Source organism: Sarcophilus harrisii, chromosome 2, assembly GCF_902635505.1.
Source record: "Sarcophilus harrisii chromosome 2, mSarHar1.11, whole genome shotgun sequence".
Taxonomy (NCBI): domain Eukaryota; kingdom Metazoa; phylum Chordata; class Mammalia; order Dasyuromorphia; family Dasyuridae; genus Sarcophilus; species Sarcophilus harrisii.
Window position 1 is genome coordinate 251,561,415 of NC_045427.1, and position 13,885 is coordinate 251,575,299.

The window sequence follows — 13,885 nt, forward strand, 5'->3', positions numbered from 1 at the left end:
CCATTCACTACTTTCTGGATCTCTCCACATCACCTGGCAATTATCTAAAACTAGAGGAGCTGCTTGTACTAGACATTGCCCTTCTGGGAGGTTATAAAACCTGTCTGCCAGAGCCAGTGCATCTTTATCAAAAATCAAGAAGTTAATAGTATAAAGAGCTAGATTTAGAAGTTCTCTAGGGTTACCTGTGGCTCCCCCCTTTCTTTTGTTTTTGGAGGGGCATCTTAAGGTCTCTGTTTCTCCTCTCTACTACAGCCTGTCCTTGAGGATTTAGGGGTATGCCAGTGGTGTGTAAAATTTTATACTGTGCACAAAAGTGTACAAAATGTTTAGAAGTATATGCAGGTCCATTATCTGTTTTTATTGCTTGTGGCACACCTATAATTGCAAATGCTTGTATAAGGAATTCAGTGACCACTCAGGCTGTCTCTTTTGCTGCTGGTATTGCAAAAGTGAATCCTGAAAAGGTGTCTATCACAACATGGATATAAGACAGGTGACCAAAAGATCTATCATGGGTCACATCCATTTGCCAAATTTCACTGGGTCTCAAACCATGAGGTTTGAGGCCTCGTGGCCTCGTTGCCCTGGAGGCAGTGTAGGAGCATGGAAAAGCAGGCAAGCTGTATAGGCTTTTACTATGCTCCTTGCTTCCCCTCTTGTTATTCCAAATTATAAACGTAAAGCTTGAGCAGCCTGATGATATTTAGAATGAGATGCCTGGGCTTCTTGGAATAAAGGAGTATTGGCCAACATAGTTAGAAGGCTATCTGCCTTTGAATTACCATCAAGTCCACTATGGACTCCACTATGGGAAGTCCACTATGAGAGTGGACATGCAAAATATAAATCTTACCTGATGCTTTCTCACTTGCTCTTGAAGTTTCTTACAGAGCTGATATATATATTAGAGGATACAAATTTTATTTGGGCTGTGGCAATTATTTGTACCACACCTACTGAATAGGCCAAATCAGATATTATATGTGTATCTTCTGGATAATAAGTAAGAACTAGAATGATTGCATACAATTCATTCTGATGAGTGGACTGAAAAGTTCTGACTGCTCTCTTTATAGTTAAGTCACAAGAGTATACAGCACAAATATTATGTTTGGATGCATCTGTAAAGATAGTTGGTCCTTTAAGAGGAACTTTAGAAACCTTTTCTTCAAGAATCCATAGCCAATTATGTAATAGTCTGGTTATCTGTAATGGAGACCTGTGTGTAAAATTTGGAGCCATAGCTAATAAAATTTGCCACTCTGGGATGGTTTCACAGCACATATTAATTTGTGTATTAGTATAAAAGGTGTATATCTTGTCAGGTCTTATCCCAGATAATTGGTACATAGAAAACAGAGTCAAATTTATAGGAATATGAATAATTTACCAATTTATAAATGATCAAATGATATGAACAGGTAGTTTTCAGAAGACTAAAATAAAAACTATGCACATGAAATTTTCAGAAGAAGAAAATATAAATCATTTATAGTCATGTGAAAAAAGCTTTACATAACTATTGAGAAAAATAAATTAAAATCACTCTGCAGTACCACTTCAAAACTATCATATTGTTAAACATGAAAAAAAAATTTCAAATATTGAAGAGAGTGGGGGAAAACTGGAACACTAATGCATTGTTGGTAGAGTTAGGAATTTGTCCAAACACTCTAGAGAATAATTTATAACTATACCTGAAGGTCTATAAAAGTATGCATATATTTTTTTGATCTAGCAATACTATCGTTCAGTCTATGTCTCTGAAAACAAATGTATAACAATTTCATTATTATCTAAATGTGATTCCATCTTTGATAGGAAAAAATATTTATGGTCCAGTCTTTTTCCATTTGTAGTTCTTTCCAGTACATACATAAAAGTCTTCAGGACTTTGTTAATAGAATATTTTATCAAGAATTCTTTAAATTTGTAGGGCTTTTTGTCCACAGATTCTTAGGTTTTATTAAAAATATACTGTTCAAATTTCTGACTGTTCTCTCCATAAGATTTACATAATAAGTTTCTATTATTGTGGTCTTATAATAACAATAAACGTATATTGGATAAACTTCAATGAAATTGTCATGATTAAAATCAATGAACTTCCCTTCAAAGTAAGTGGTTGAACTAAAATTGGTTCATTTATGATGATAGTAACATGTCCTTAATCAGACTCTATATATAATGTAAATGGTCATTGCTGCTCTATGGCAGTTTGAAAGGAAACACCGAATAAATTTGAATTTTGCAAAAATTACATCTTTGTAAAGTGAAAGTCTGTATTGAAGTGCTCGAAACTAGAGCAAAATAAGTGGGTGATGAGAACACTTTATTTCTAACTAGTGTAAGTTAAATCTTATTGTAATAGGTCAAAAAGTGGAAAATTCTTTATTTTGTGTTTTATTCTAGTCTTTTGCCAGGTAAATTAAAGCATAAAATACCTGAAGAGAAATTAACTGGAAAAAGTGATCCAGTTTAGAGAAAGACAGGATTTCTTATGAAATCTTACTAATGTAGGGTTGGAAAGGAGTTTAAAGATCAGAAAAGGATTAACAATCAAGAATATTCAAATATATCATCCCTTTGTAGTGAATAATGAAATATCTCCATTATGTGACAATAAAATGAAATGAAGGAAAAAAAATCTATGTCACTTTTCTATACACCTTTCAAGACAGAATAGCATTTTGGGATTAACAAAATAATTTGATTCTAAAAGACAGAAGCAATAGCTCTGGGTGGTATGAAAAATAGTTCCTGACCTTAAAGAATAATCTACAAGTCAAACAGAAATTAATTACTCTCTTCATTAAAGTATATTTTTCTCATGTAAATTTTCATGTTGACCCAAAACTCTTAATGCAGCTATAACTTTTTTCCTGTTAATTTTGCTTAAAATTCAATAAGACTTTTTAGTCACCACTTACATGAAGCAAACAAGATAAATAACCATTATAAAGTTTTGTGACAATAATTTTTTTTAATGCAAAGAAGGAAAATACACAAGATATTCATTTAAAGCAATGGAAAAATGTCAGCAACATGCTTTGGCACACTGAGGTAATAGGAGAATCAGCTTGAGAAACATTGGAATAGAGTATGTTATCAACATGACTCCAATAATGTTGACATTCACATGTCACATGATGACCTGCAATGAAATTGAAATATATTCTTTACATATTAATTAAAATATTAGGAAATTTTTTTAAAATTCACTAACTGGCTGATCAGTCTCTTAATTGCTACTTTCATGTCTTTGTTCCTGAATGCATAAATGGAAGGATTTAAGATAGGGGTAATAATAAAATCAACAATAGCAAGAAACTTATCCATTGGCATTGTAGGAAATGGCCACACATAGATAAAAATGCATGGGCCAAAGAAAAGGATTACTACACTGATGTGAGCTGACAGAGTAGAGAGAGCCTTGGATAATCCAACAGAGGAGTGTTTTTGAACAGTGACCAAAATGTAAATATAGGAGATGAACAAGAGAAATACAGTGCCAATAGAGATGAAACCACTGTTGCCAGTGACAATGAACTCCAATTTATCAGTGTCTATGCAAGCCAATTTGATCAAACGAGGAAGGTCACAATAAAAACTGTCAATTTCATTAGGGCCACAAAAGGGCAAATTTACCACAAAAGCCAACTGAGTCAATGAGTGTATGAGACCAATAGCACAAGCAGACATTTGGAGAAAAATGCATGTTCTTGGTTTCATGATAGTCAGATAGTGAAGAGGCTTACATATAGCTACATATCTATCAAAGGCCATGGAAATGAGTAACACCATCTCAATTCCTCCCATGAAATGAATGAAGAATATCTGAGTAATACAGCCTTGAAATGATATGGTTTTGTGTTCATGGAAAAGGTCAGAAATCATCTTGGGAACTACAATAGTAGAGAGACACATGTCAATACAGGAGAGATTAGCCAATAGAAAGTACATAGGAGACTGTAGTTGAGGGTCAGAAGTAACTGTGAGTACAATGACAAGGTTTCCCAACACAATGGCAATATAGAAGATGGAAGAGAACACTAAAAGGAGATGCTGCATGGACCATGATCTAAAAATTCCCAAGAATACAAACTCAGACACCATTGAATAATTCAATTCATTCATTGGTCTGACTATGTTGTAACCTGGAAGGAAGAAAATGAGGAAGAAGTCAAAACAGTTGTATTACAAAAGTGTTTAATATTAAAATTCTAATATTCCACATATTGTATGAAATTGAGGAGGCAGACTCAAGGTGATGGAATAATAGAAAAAAATTCAGTGAGCCCTCCCCCAAAACTATAATGTACCAAATAGAAGACTGTTTTCCATGAAAAACAAAAACAAGATAGATTAAAACAAAATCAAAAGACTGAAAAGATCTTTCTCATGTTTTTTTTTTCTTTTTTGGTCTGATTTTTCTTATACAACATGACAAATATGGAAATATCTTTAAAAGTATTGTACATGAATAACCTATATCAGATTGTTTACTGTCTTGTGAAAAGGGGAATTAAGGGAAAGAGGGATTTTAAAAAATAGATGTTGAAAATTATCTTTACAATTGAGAGTGATGCAAAAGAAAATGCAAAAAGCTAATGAGGAGAAGAATGCCCTAAAAAGGAAAATTGGCCAATTGGGAGAGGAGGTACAAAAGCTCACTGAGGAAAAAAAAATCCTTAAAAATAGAATTGAGCAAATGGAAGCTAATAACTGTATGAAAAATCAAGATATAATAAAGCAAAACCATAAAAATGAAAAAAAAATTTAAAAATGTAAAATTAGAAAAAACCACTGACCTAGAAAATAGATCCAGGAGAGATAATTTAAAAATTATTGTTCTACCAGAAAGTCATGATCAAAAATAGAGCCTGGACATCATCTTTCAATAAATTATCAAGGAAAACTGCCCTGATATTCTATAACCAGAGCTAAAAATAGAAATTGATTGACTCTGCCAATCACCTCCTGAAAGAGAATGTAAAATGAAAACTCCCAGGAATATTATAGCCAAGTTCTGGAACTCCCAGGTCAAGAAGAAAATACAGCAAACACCCAGAAAAAAAATTCAAGTATAGTGGAGCCATAGTCAGGATAACATAAGATTTAGGAGCTTCTACATTAAAAGTGTGGAGGACTTGGAACATGATATTTTATTTTTTATTAAAGCTTCTTATTTGCAAAACATATGCATGGGTAATTTTTTCAACATTGACTCTTGCAAAGTCTTCTGTTCCAAATTATCCTCTCCTTTCTCTCAACTCCCCCAGATGGCAGGTAATTCAATACGTGCTAAATAGGAAAATGATGTTGTAGAGAGCAATGGAACTAGGATTACAACCAAGAATCAATTCCCCAGAAAAACTGAATATAATCCTTCAGAGGAGAAGGTAGTCAGAGGATTTTCAGACATTTTCATTGAAAAGATCAGAACTAAATGGAAAATTAAATTTTCAAATAGAGAACTCTGAAGAAGCATAAGGAGGTAATCAGGAAAGTGATATCATAAGGAACTTAATAAAGCTTATCTGTTTATAATATTATTTGGGAGGATGATACTTATAACTCATTAGAACTTTTTCAATATTATGGCAGTTAGAATGAGAACGTGTAGACAAAGGCAAAAATGTGAGTTGAAAATTAAAGGATAATATCTTTTTTAAATGCTGAAATTAAAGGGTGAGAGAGAAAGATACTTGGAGAAAGGTACTGGGAGAAATGGAATGGTACAAATTATCTGTCATAATAAAGAGGCGAGAAAAAACTTTTATAGTAGGGGGGAAAGAGAGATAAGAGGGTAAGAAAGTGAACCTTACTCTTATCAGAATTGGTTCAAAGAAGAAATAACATAGTCTCAATAGGGGCATAAAAATCTATCTTACCCTGAAGGAAAACAGAAGGGGAATGGAATACATAAAAGGGAGAAGAATGATAAAAGAGAAAGGATATTGGGAGACCAAGTGTTCCATACCAAAACACTTTTTGAAGAGAAACAGTGTGAAAGGAGAAAATAAATGGGGGATAGGGAAATACAGTTGGCAATTACTAGTTGGCAATAGTAATTGTAAAAACAAACAAACAAACAAAAAACTACAAAGCAAGTTTCGCTGATAAGGCTTCATTTCTCAAACATAGAGACAACTAAGTCAAATTTATAAAAAACATAAGAGCATGACCCAATTGATAAATGATCAAAAGATATAATCTGTTCCCAAAGGACTAAAATTCAAGCAAATTCTTTTACCTAACAACACCACTTGGTATGAATACCAAAAGACATTTTTTGGGGGGGGAAGGAAAATGATGTTATGTACAAAAAATATTCACAGCAACTCTCTTATCAAGGCAAAAAAAATTGGGAATTGAGGGTATGCCCATCAATTGGGGAATAGTTCCATAAACTGTGGTGTGTGTTTATGATGGAATATTAATGTTCTATGGTGCTAAGTATGGGACCCCACCAAGAGAGATTACAGAGGCCTCCTCGACCTTTGGTGCACAATAAGTTTTCTGCCATGTTTCAGAAATGCCTTTGTTGATCAAGGAGCATTAATGCATGACATGGGAATGGGTTGAGCCTGAGGATCACAGCTAGTTGCTTGTAAACAGGGATGCCTGAACAGGGCCTCTCACTTGTGAGTGAATTGCTAAATCACTGGATTGGCTCTCCTCCCATTGGGAGATACCATGCATAAGCAAAACCCACAAGCTGATTCTCTGAATGGTGATTGGGGATTGACTACTACTCATGTGCTGATTACGTCTGCAAAAATGTATATCAACAAGGCCATACAGCATAATAAACTGGAGCCCTCTATGAGTATCCTGCATCATTCATCTTGCCTCTGAAAAGAGCAGAATATAGTAAAAGCAAGTGTGAAGCAAACTCTTACATATAACAATATTTATACTTCTTTTTGAGAATAAAGAATGGAGTGCCAAACATTTGGGAATGGCTGAATAAATTGTGATATATAAATGAGATGGAACAATGTTGTGATATAAAAAACAATGAAGGAAAATTCTTGAGAGAACATGGGAAGCGCACATATAATGTTTTCTTTCATTGTCATTTGAAAGACAGGGAGACAAGGTAAGATGGAGAAGAGAAAATTCTACTAAAAAACATATATGTGTATGTATTAACATTTAAAGAAAAATATTGATACCATTTAAATGTATTTTTTCACTAGTATTCAAAGCCTAGCCAATTCTTTTTTATTTTTCACATAACCTCTGGGGAGTTTAGTAAATTTTACATTTATGTCAATGGGTCCCAAAGCCTGAATTTCCTAATTAACTCCATTAATGCTATTAAAAAACATTCTCACAGCCAACAGACCCTATTGTTCTTATCTAGTTAAACAAGTTTCTTAATCCTTTTCCTTTAATATCATCCAATATTTTTGCTCATTTACTTCAGAGCCTATCATTGCTCATTGTATTGTTTTTATTGGAGATGGGTTGGAATCATTAAAATCAGTGTAATTTGAGAATTTTGAAATTTTAGTAATCTAGTAATCTGATGAATGAAATGAAATAATATATTTTCTATACTTTAGAAACACAAAAGTGCTATGTAAATGTTATATTTTATTCTCACTATCAATAAGATATGAGTAAATAGTTGCTGTGTTTCAATCACTGAAACAATCTCTATCCATAAGTAATTTGCATTATAATGAAAGCCAGGGATTTTATGAATGCAGAGAAGGTGCTAGTAGTGAGAGATTTTGTAAAAGTTAGATTGATGAGATATGGAAATTAAGGGGATCCTAGACTTAAATGAAAGAAAATCATTAGAGTTGTCTATAAAACTGCAAATCTAGGTGACTGAAAAGTTGGTGTTGTCATAAATGGAAATAGGGAAATGGCTCATTATCTTTCCTTATTATCTCTTTACTCAGCAGATATTTATTAAGATTCTAGTATAGTGCATGACATCCTGGTTAAACTAAAATTCACAATTTCCTCAACTATATCAACCATCATTTTTTAAAGCCAAATTAACAAAATAAACATTATTTTCTGAAAAGACATAAGAAAAAGGGCTTCAAAATAGAAAGAATGTATAATGAAGCATGTTTAAAAGGTCTATTAGTTCTGATTCCAGACCCCAGATGATCTTTAAAACTGTCTTGTAAATAAATAACCCTTCTTCCCAAAATATTAGTACCATATTAGCAGTTGTTAGTTGAAGAGATATATTACCTGTATCTCTCAAAAACAATATGAACAAAACAGAAATTCATTTCTTCCCAAATCCATTCTTCCTACATGCTTTTCTATTTGTGCTGATGGACATCTCATTCTTTCAGGTTCCCAAATAGAAACTTTAGGAATGTTCCTTTTCCCTCAAACACAAAGCTCAATCAGTTACCAGATGCGGTCATTCTATCTCCACAAAATCTCTTACTTTGGTCATTTTTTTTCTCTCATAAAACCCCTTAACTGATTCAGTTCTTAATTACCTCTTAGTGGTTTTGGAATTGTTTCCTAATTTTCTTTTCCTTCAATTCCCTAAACCTAATCTACATTCCACAATTGCTAAATTAATATTGGCAAAAGGCATCTCTAACCAAATCATGTAGGCTTACTAACACTTTGTCATTGATAAGAGAAAAGAAAATTTAAAACAATTCTGAGGTATAATATTACACCTTTCAGATTAACTAAAGTCATTAAAGGGGAAAATGGCAAATTTTGGAAGGGATGTAGACATTTTGGGACAATTGGGTTTGTGCAATTGTGAATTGATCCAGCATTTTTTGAAAGGTCATATATAATTATATCCCAAGATTTATTAAACTGCCCATACACTTTGACTCAACAATACCACTATTAGATCTGTTTCCAAAGAAACAAGGAAAAAGGCAAAAATATTTATAGCACCTCTCTTTGTAGTGATAAAGAACTGGAAATTACAGAGATTCCCATCAACTGTGAAATAGATGAAGAAGTTAGAATATATGAAAGTGATGAAAGGCTATTTTACTATAAGAAAGGATAAATTATTGAATTCATTTTTTTAAAAAAAAATTGATGTACTTGCACAAAGTAATGAATACTGAAATGAGCAGAACCAAGAGTACTGTATACAGTAAGAATAATATTGTTTGAAGAACAACTTTGAGTGAATAAGTCATTGTAAATAGTATATAACCCAAATTACCTACAAAGGATCCATGAAGGAAGAAGCTATCTGCATTCAAAGAAAGAAGTGATAAATGGAGGTATGTATAAATTTATATACATATACATACATATATATGTGTCTACTAATAGCCATCCCTGGGATAGAGAGAAGGAAGAAAAAAGAGGGGAGAGTCACATAAGTTTATTATATATTTAAGAGGAATAGCAAATTGTACATAATATATTTGCAATGTCATATGCAATCAACTTTATTCTATTATGTATGGAAATGTTTTCTTATTAATAAATTTAAAATGAAATTAAATTTTAAAATGTGATACAAGCTTGTCATCTTAGAAATTTAAAGTTTCTTTAAAACTTTAACAAAGACAAGCTTCTCATTTTGGAAATTTAAAGTTTCTACAAAATAGTTCTCACCTATCTTTCCAGTCTTATTTTAAAACACTTTTGTTCTAGTCAAACTACCACACTAGTTCTCATAATTATTATATTCTGTTTCTTCCAGACATGATTTTGACTTCATGATAACATACAGCTGAAATTCAGTGAACTTGAAACCTTACTCAACCCCACTATTTATAAGAAAACTGTCCTTCTTTATATAGTTTATGTTTAGTTGCATAAATATTTGAATATATGTAAAATTTTATTTATAATAATTAAGAATACCAATTGTTTATTTTTTTGTTTCCATATTCTCCTTGCCTAAAATAATTCTTTATTACAGTAGGTGGTTAATGAAGACTTTTTAAAAATTGTGATGAATGAATATGTAAACAACTGACTTGTCTGTCAAAACCACATCTATAAATATATAGCAAGCTGGACTCATACAACATGTAACCCCTTTGAAATTCTTCTGTAACTATTAAACCATCTTCTTGATCTTCACCTTGAGTCATAAGCTCAGATAACCAAATAAATATTTAGATATTTAGAAAACTTGAAATTACCTTCTTTACCCTAAATATTCAGAACTTCTACATTTTTCTTCCAGAATATCCTACAGACTATTAGTTTTAAAATGACCTAGCTCAAATATTATCCACATGTCAAAATGCTCTGTAGTCATTATATTTTATGCTGTCCCATGTTAATCTGTCTATACTTCCAACTCATTTGGAATATTTAATGAGTTACAAGGCTTTACAAGCCTGTAAAGAGAAGTTACAAGGCTTCTCTACAAAACGAGAGAAGTTTTGTACCTTCTCTAGTACAAAACAAAGCCTCAGACCCTTTTGCAACTGGAGTGAGCATAGATCTAGCAAGGGTCCTGAGTATTAGATATAAAGTAGATTCTTTTAGAAAATAATAATGCAGCTCAAACAATATTTATTTTTAGAATATTTCAGGATTGAAATTTGGTGTAATATAAGGCACTAGTAAATATTTATACTTTTTAATCTTTCTACCTTCTTAGTTCATCAGCCCTTTCAATATAGCAGTTCTTAAAGCATAATCCATGGATGCTGAGAGGTTCCTAAAATCCACTCAGGGATTCCTTAAGGTGAAAACTATAATGACATAATGACACAAAGCTGCTATATCTATTAAAGTGCTTCCCTATTTTTCAATTACATATCTTTCTGAGGTCAGATTGTCTTAATTTATTTCAACAAAAATAACATCACAACATACTGAATGCAGAAATAGGTATAAGAATTCAATTTTCTCCTATTAAAGGAGATATTAATTTTTTCAAAAGCAGGTAAAATGGTACAACACTTATCTATAATTTTTGCTTTTAGAATACAGTTATTTTTCATTAAGATATTATGGTAACATATAATGATAAACGATTATTATAGATCAATAAATGTAGGATTTTAAATTTTCTGGACATAACATTGAAAAAAAAGTTGCTTGATACAAAGTTTTTATCGTTTCTACTATATAGTTCTTACCTGTCTTTCCACCTACATTTAAGAGAGTAAAAGTATTTAGTCTGAAAAGCAAAAAAGTCTGAGATGTGCTGTTCTCCAACAAAACTAGAATGCCCTGTTCCAAAACCATGCCTTTCTTTGACATGTTTTATCAAGATATTATTATAGCTGAATATCCAGTGCCCTGACTATTTCCTATCTGAATTCTACCCAAACTTCCAGGACCAGTTTAAGTTACTCTGTGAAGTCTTCAGGATGTCTCACTTTTCAAAAATTGACCATTCTTCTAAATTCCTGCAGTATTTATGTCTATCTTATACTATACCCATGTCTATTAAAACATACCTTCTTTATTGAACATGTTTCACCTTTATCAGATTGCTTGCTATCTTGGGGAAATAAGAGGTGGGAAAAAAGAGAAAAATCTGGAACATAAAGTTTTGCAAAGGTGAATGTTAAAAATTACCTTTGCATATATTGGAAGAACAAAAAATATTATTGGAAAAAAGGTTAAAAGAACCTACCGTCTCTTTTTCATATGTATCTCACTTCATAAAATCCCAGTTTAAGCACCTTGTGTTCAAAAGTATGATTTAATCTTCATTTCATTCTCCTATCCCCCTTCACAATAATCTGCATATATTTTGTGTACAATAGATATTCTTGTACAAAGTAAATTATAACTTAATTAATAAAGCAAAAAGAATTTAAAGGAAGAAATTGGTGTAGAAAATTGAAGTGGAGAAAAAGATGGAGAAAAATATGAGAAGACAGAAAAATAAGATAGAAAAAAAGAAAAAGAAGGGATCAATGAAACATGCATGTTCATACAAAATTATGCAATGCTAAATGACTTGATTACATGAAGCTTCATTTTTTTTATACTTTTCCAATCTGGACATTAATTCTGACCCTGTTCCAAACTTGATATACATAAGCAAAGTTGAAAATAAAGTTCCATGTAGTTGGACAATATAGAATACTTGGGCTGACCAACACCTGATTTGTTGTCTTTCATTGACTAGTATATTAACTTCAATAGATGATATATTCGCTATAATCCTTTATATGTTCCTATGCCCTAAAATATATCCTGCTCCAGACTTGATCATACTTCAAGTGTCTATACAATTTGAATTCCATAAGGATGTCTCAGAATCACAGAACCTCATTTGAAAGGTATATAAGTTAATCTAGCAACCCAGAAAGATATGAGTATTCTTTCTATCTAATGCCCATAAATGACCTATTTCTTAAGGAACTCCAGTTACAATTGAGTGTACTGCCTCTTAGGACATACCAGTCTACTTTTTCTTAGTTCTGTTTTGAACCAAATGGTATTAGAATAAAGACAAGGACAGTAGGTCCATCATCATCATCATTCAGGTCACTCTTTGTTATTACAAAATAAGATCCTATTATTTTATTATTATTATTATTGCAATGTACAACACTTCACTTGTATTGAGTTGTCCATCTGCTAAAACCATCAGGACTTCTTCACAGGAATTATCTAGTTACAATTCTCCTTTTTTGTGTCAGTTGCTTATCTCAAACATAATACTTTATCTTCATCCTAATTAAGTTACATTTTAGATAGTATATATTGCTAGATTTTTGAGATCATTTGCAACCTATCTCTTACAGTCACTTTATGTCACCTTCAAATTTGAAAAACATGCAATCGGGTTTCAGGAAAGCTCTCTGGATCTAGAGTTAAGAGATATGGCCTTGAATGTTATTTCATTCTAATAATCTGACAAGGTCCTTATTGAATCAAGAATATTTCAGTGAAGTATTTTCTTTACTATATGTCCTTTGTGACAAGATTTCCAGAAACCCCAAGTTTCTCTTTTAGGTCTTTCCATTAATATTTTCACTTCAGTCTGTGTCTCATTTTCTATCTCAGTGATCATCACATCTCTATTAATTATTTTTACCTGCATGGTATTGTATATAATAGTATTTTAGCCTCTTAAATTTATTGAAGAAAAATACATGGGGTGCCATAGTGAACAGTGTGGTATATTAAGAGCCAGGAAAACTTAAATTCAAATCTGGACTCAGATACTATGTAGTTGTAAGCAATTTAATCTTTGCTTTAGTTTTATTAATTTCAAATAGGGAATAATAATAGCATCTATTCCATAGAATTGTGAGAATCAAATGAGGTATTTGGTTTTTTAAAAGCACTTTGAACAGGAGCTTAACACAAAGTATGAACTTGGAAAAGCTTATTTTTAAAATATTAAATGGCTCTTAAATGTTTTTAACTAATGTTTCTGATAGCTAAGTATATAAGACAAGTACTGTAATATTGATGTCACCTGGGTATATGTTTATGAGTTTCTCTGTGTGTGCTGTGTTTATACTCTGCTTATCTCTCCATGTTCTCCCTTTATGATATTTCCTCTTTTATGCTTTATCAAAACTTACCAAACAAACAAAACTATGGTTTTTAAAAATGGACCATAAAATAATCATTATCTCATATATTTCAAGAAATAATTAATGCAGAGGATTGCAACAATTGCTAAAATTTCTTAGTATGAAGGTTTAACATGAGTATGTTCTCTGTCATTCTTATAATTTATTAAATTGGTGACCAATAACTGTAGAAATCTTGTGTGATAGTATTTAGAATCCAAGACCAGATAGATAGTACAGCCACAAATGTATGGGACCCAACTATACCCACCAGCACTTCTATTAATCTTTCCAACAGATATATGAAATCATTATACTACCTTTGTGATTTGGTTAGTGACTGCTACCAATTGTCCTAATGCCCTTGCCTCAAATCACCTCTTCAGTCCAGTCACATATTCTGT

At 31.9% G+C, this 13,885-nt stretch overlaps 1 protein-coding gene across 1 annotated transcript; it reads right to left on the reverse strand.

Moving 5' to 3' along the window:
• Window positions 1-3,201: 3,201 nt before the first annotated feature.
• Window positions 3,202-4,140, reverse strand: LOC100932237 (olfactory receptor 4F15-like). The gene has a single exon (XM_003758935.1). It carries the CDS (start codon window positions 4,138-4,140, stop codon window positions 3,202-3,204), a length of 939 nt encoding a protein of 312 aa, XP_003758983.1.
• Window positions 4,141-13,885: the final 9,745 nt, after the last annotated feature.

Bases quoted from the DNA above. Each gene is read 5' to 3' on its own strand.
- LOC100932237 (XM_003758935.1), bottom strand. From the start codon at position 4,140: ATGAATGAATTGAATTATTCAATGGTGTCTGAGTTTGTATTCTTGGGA.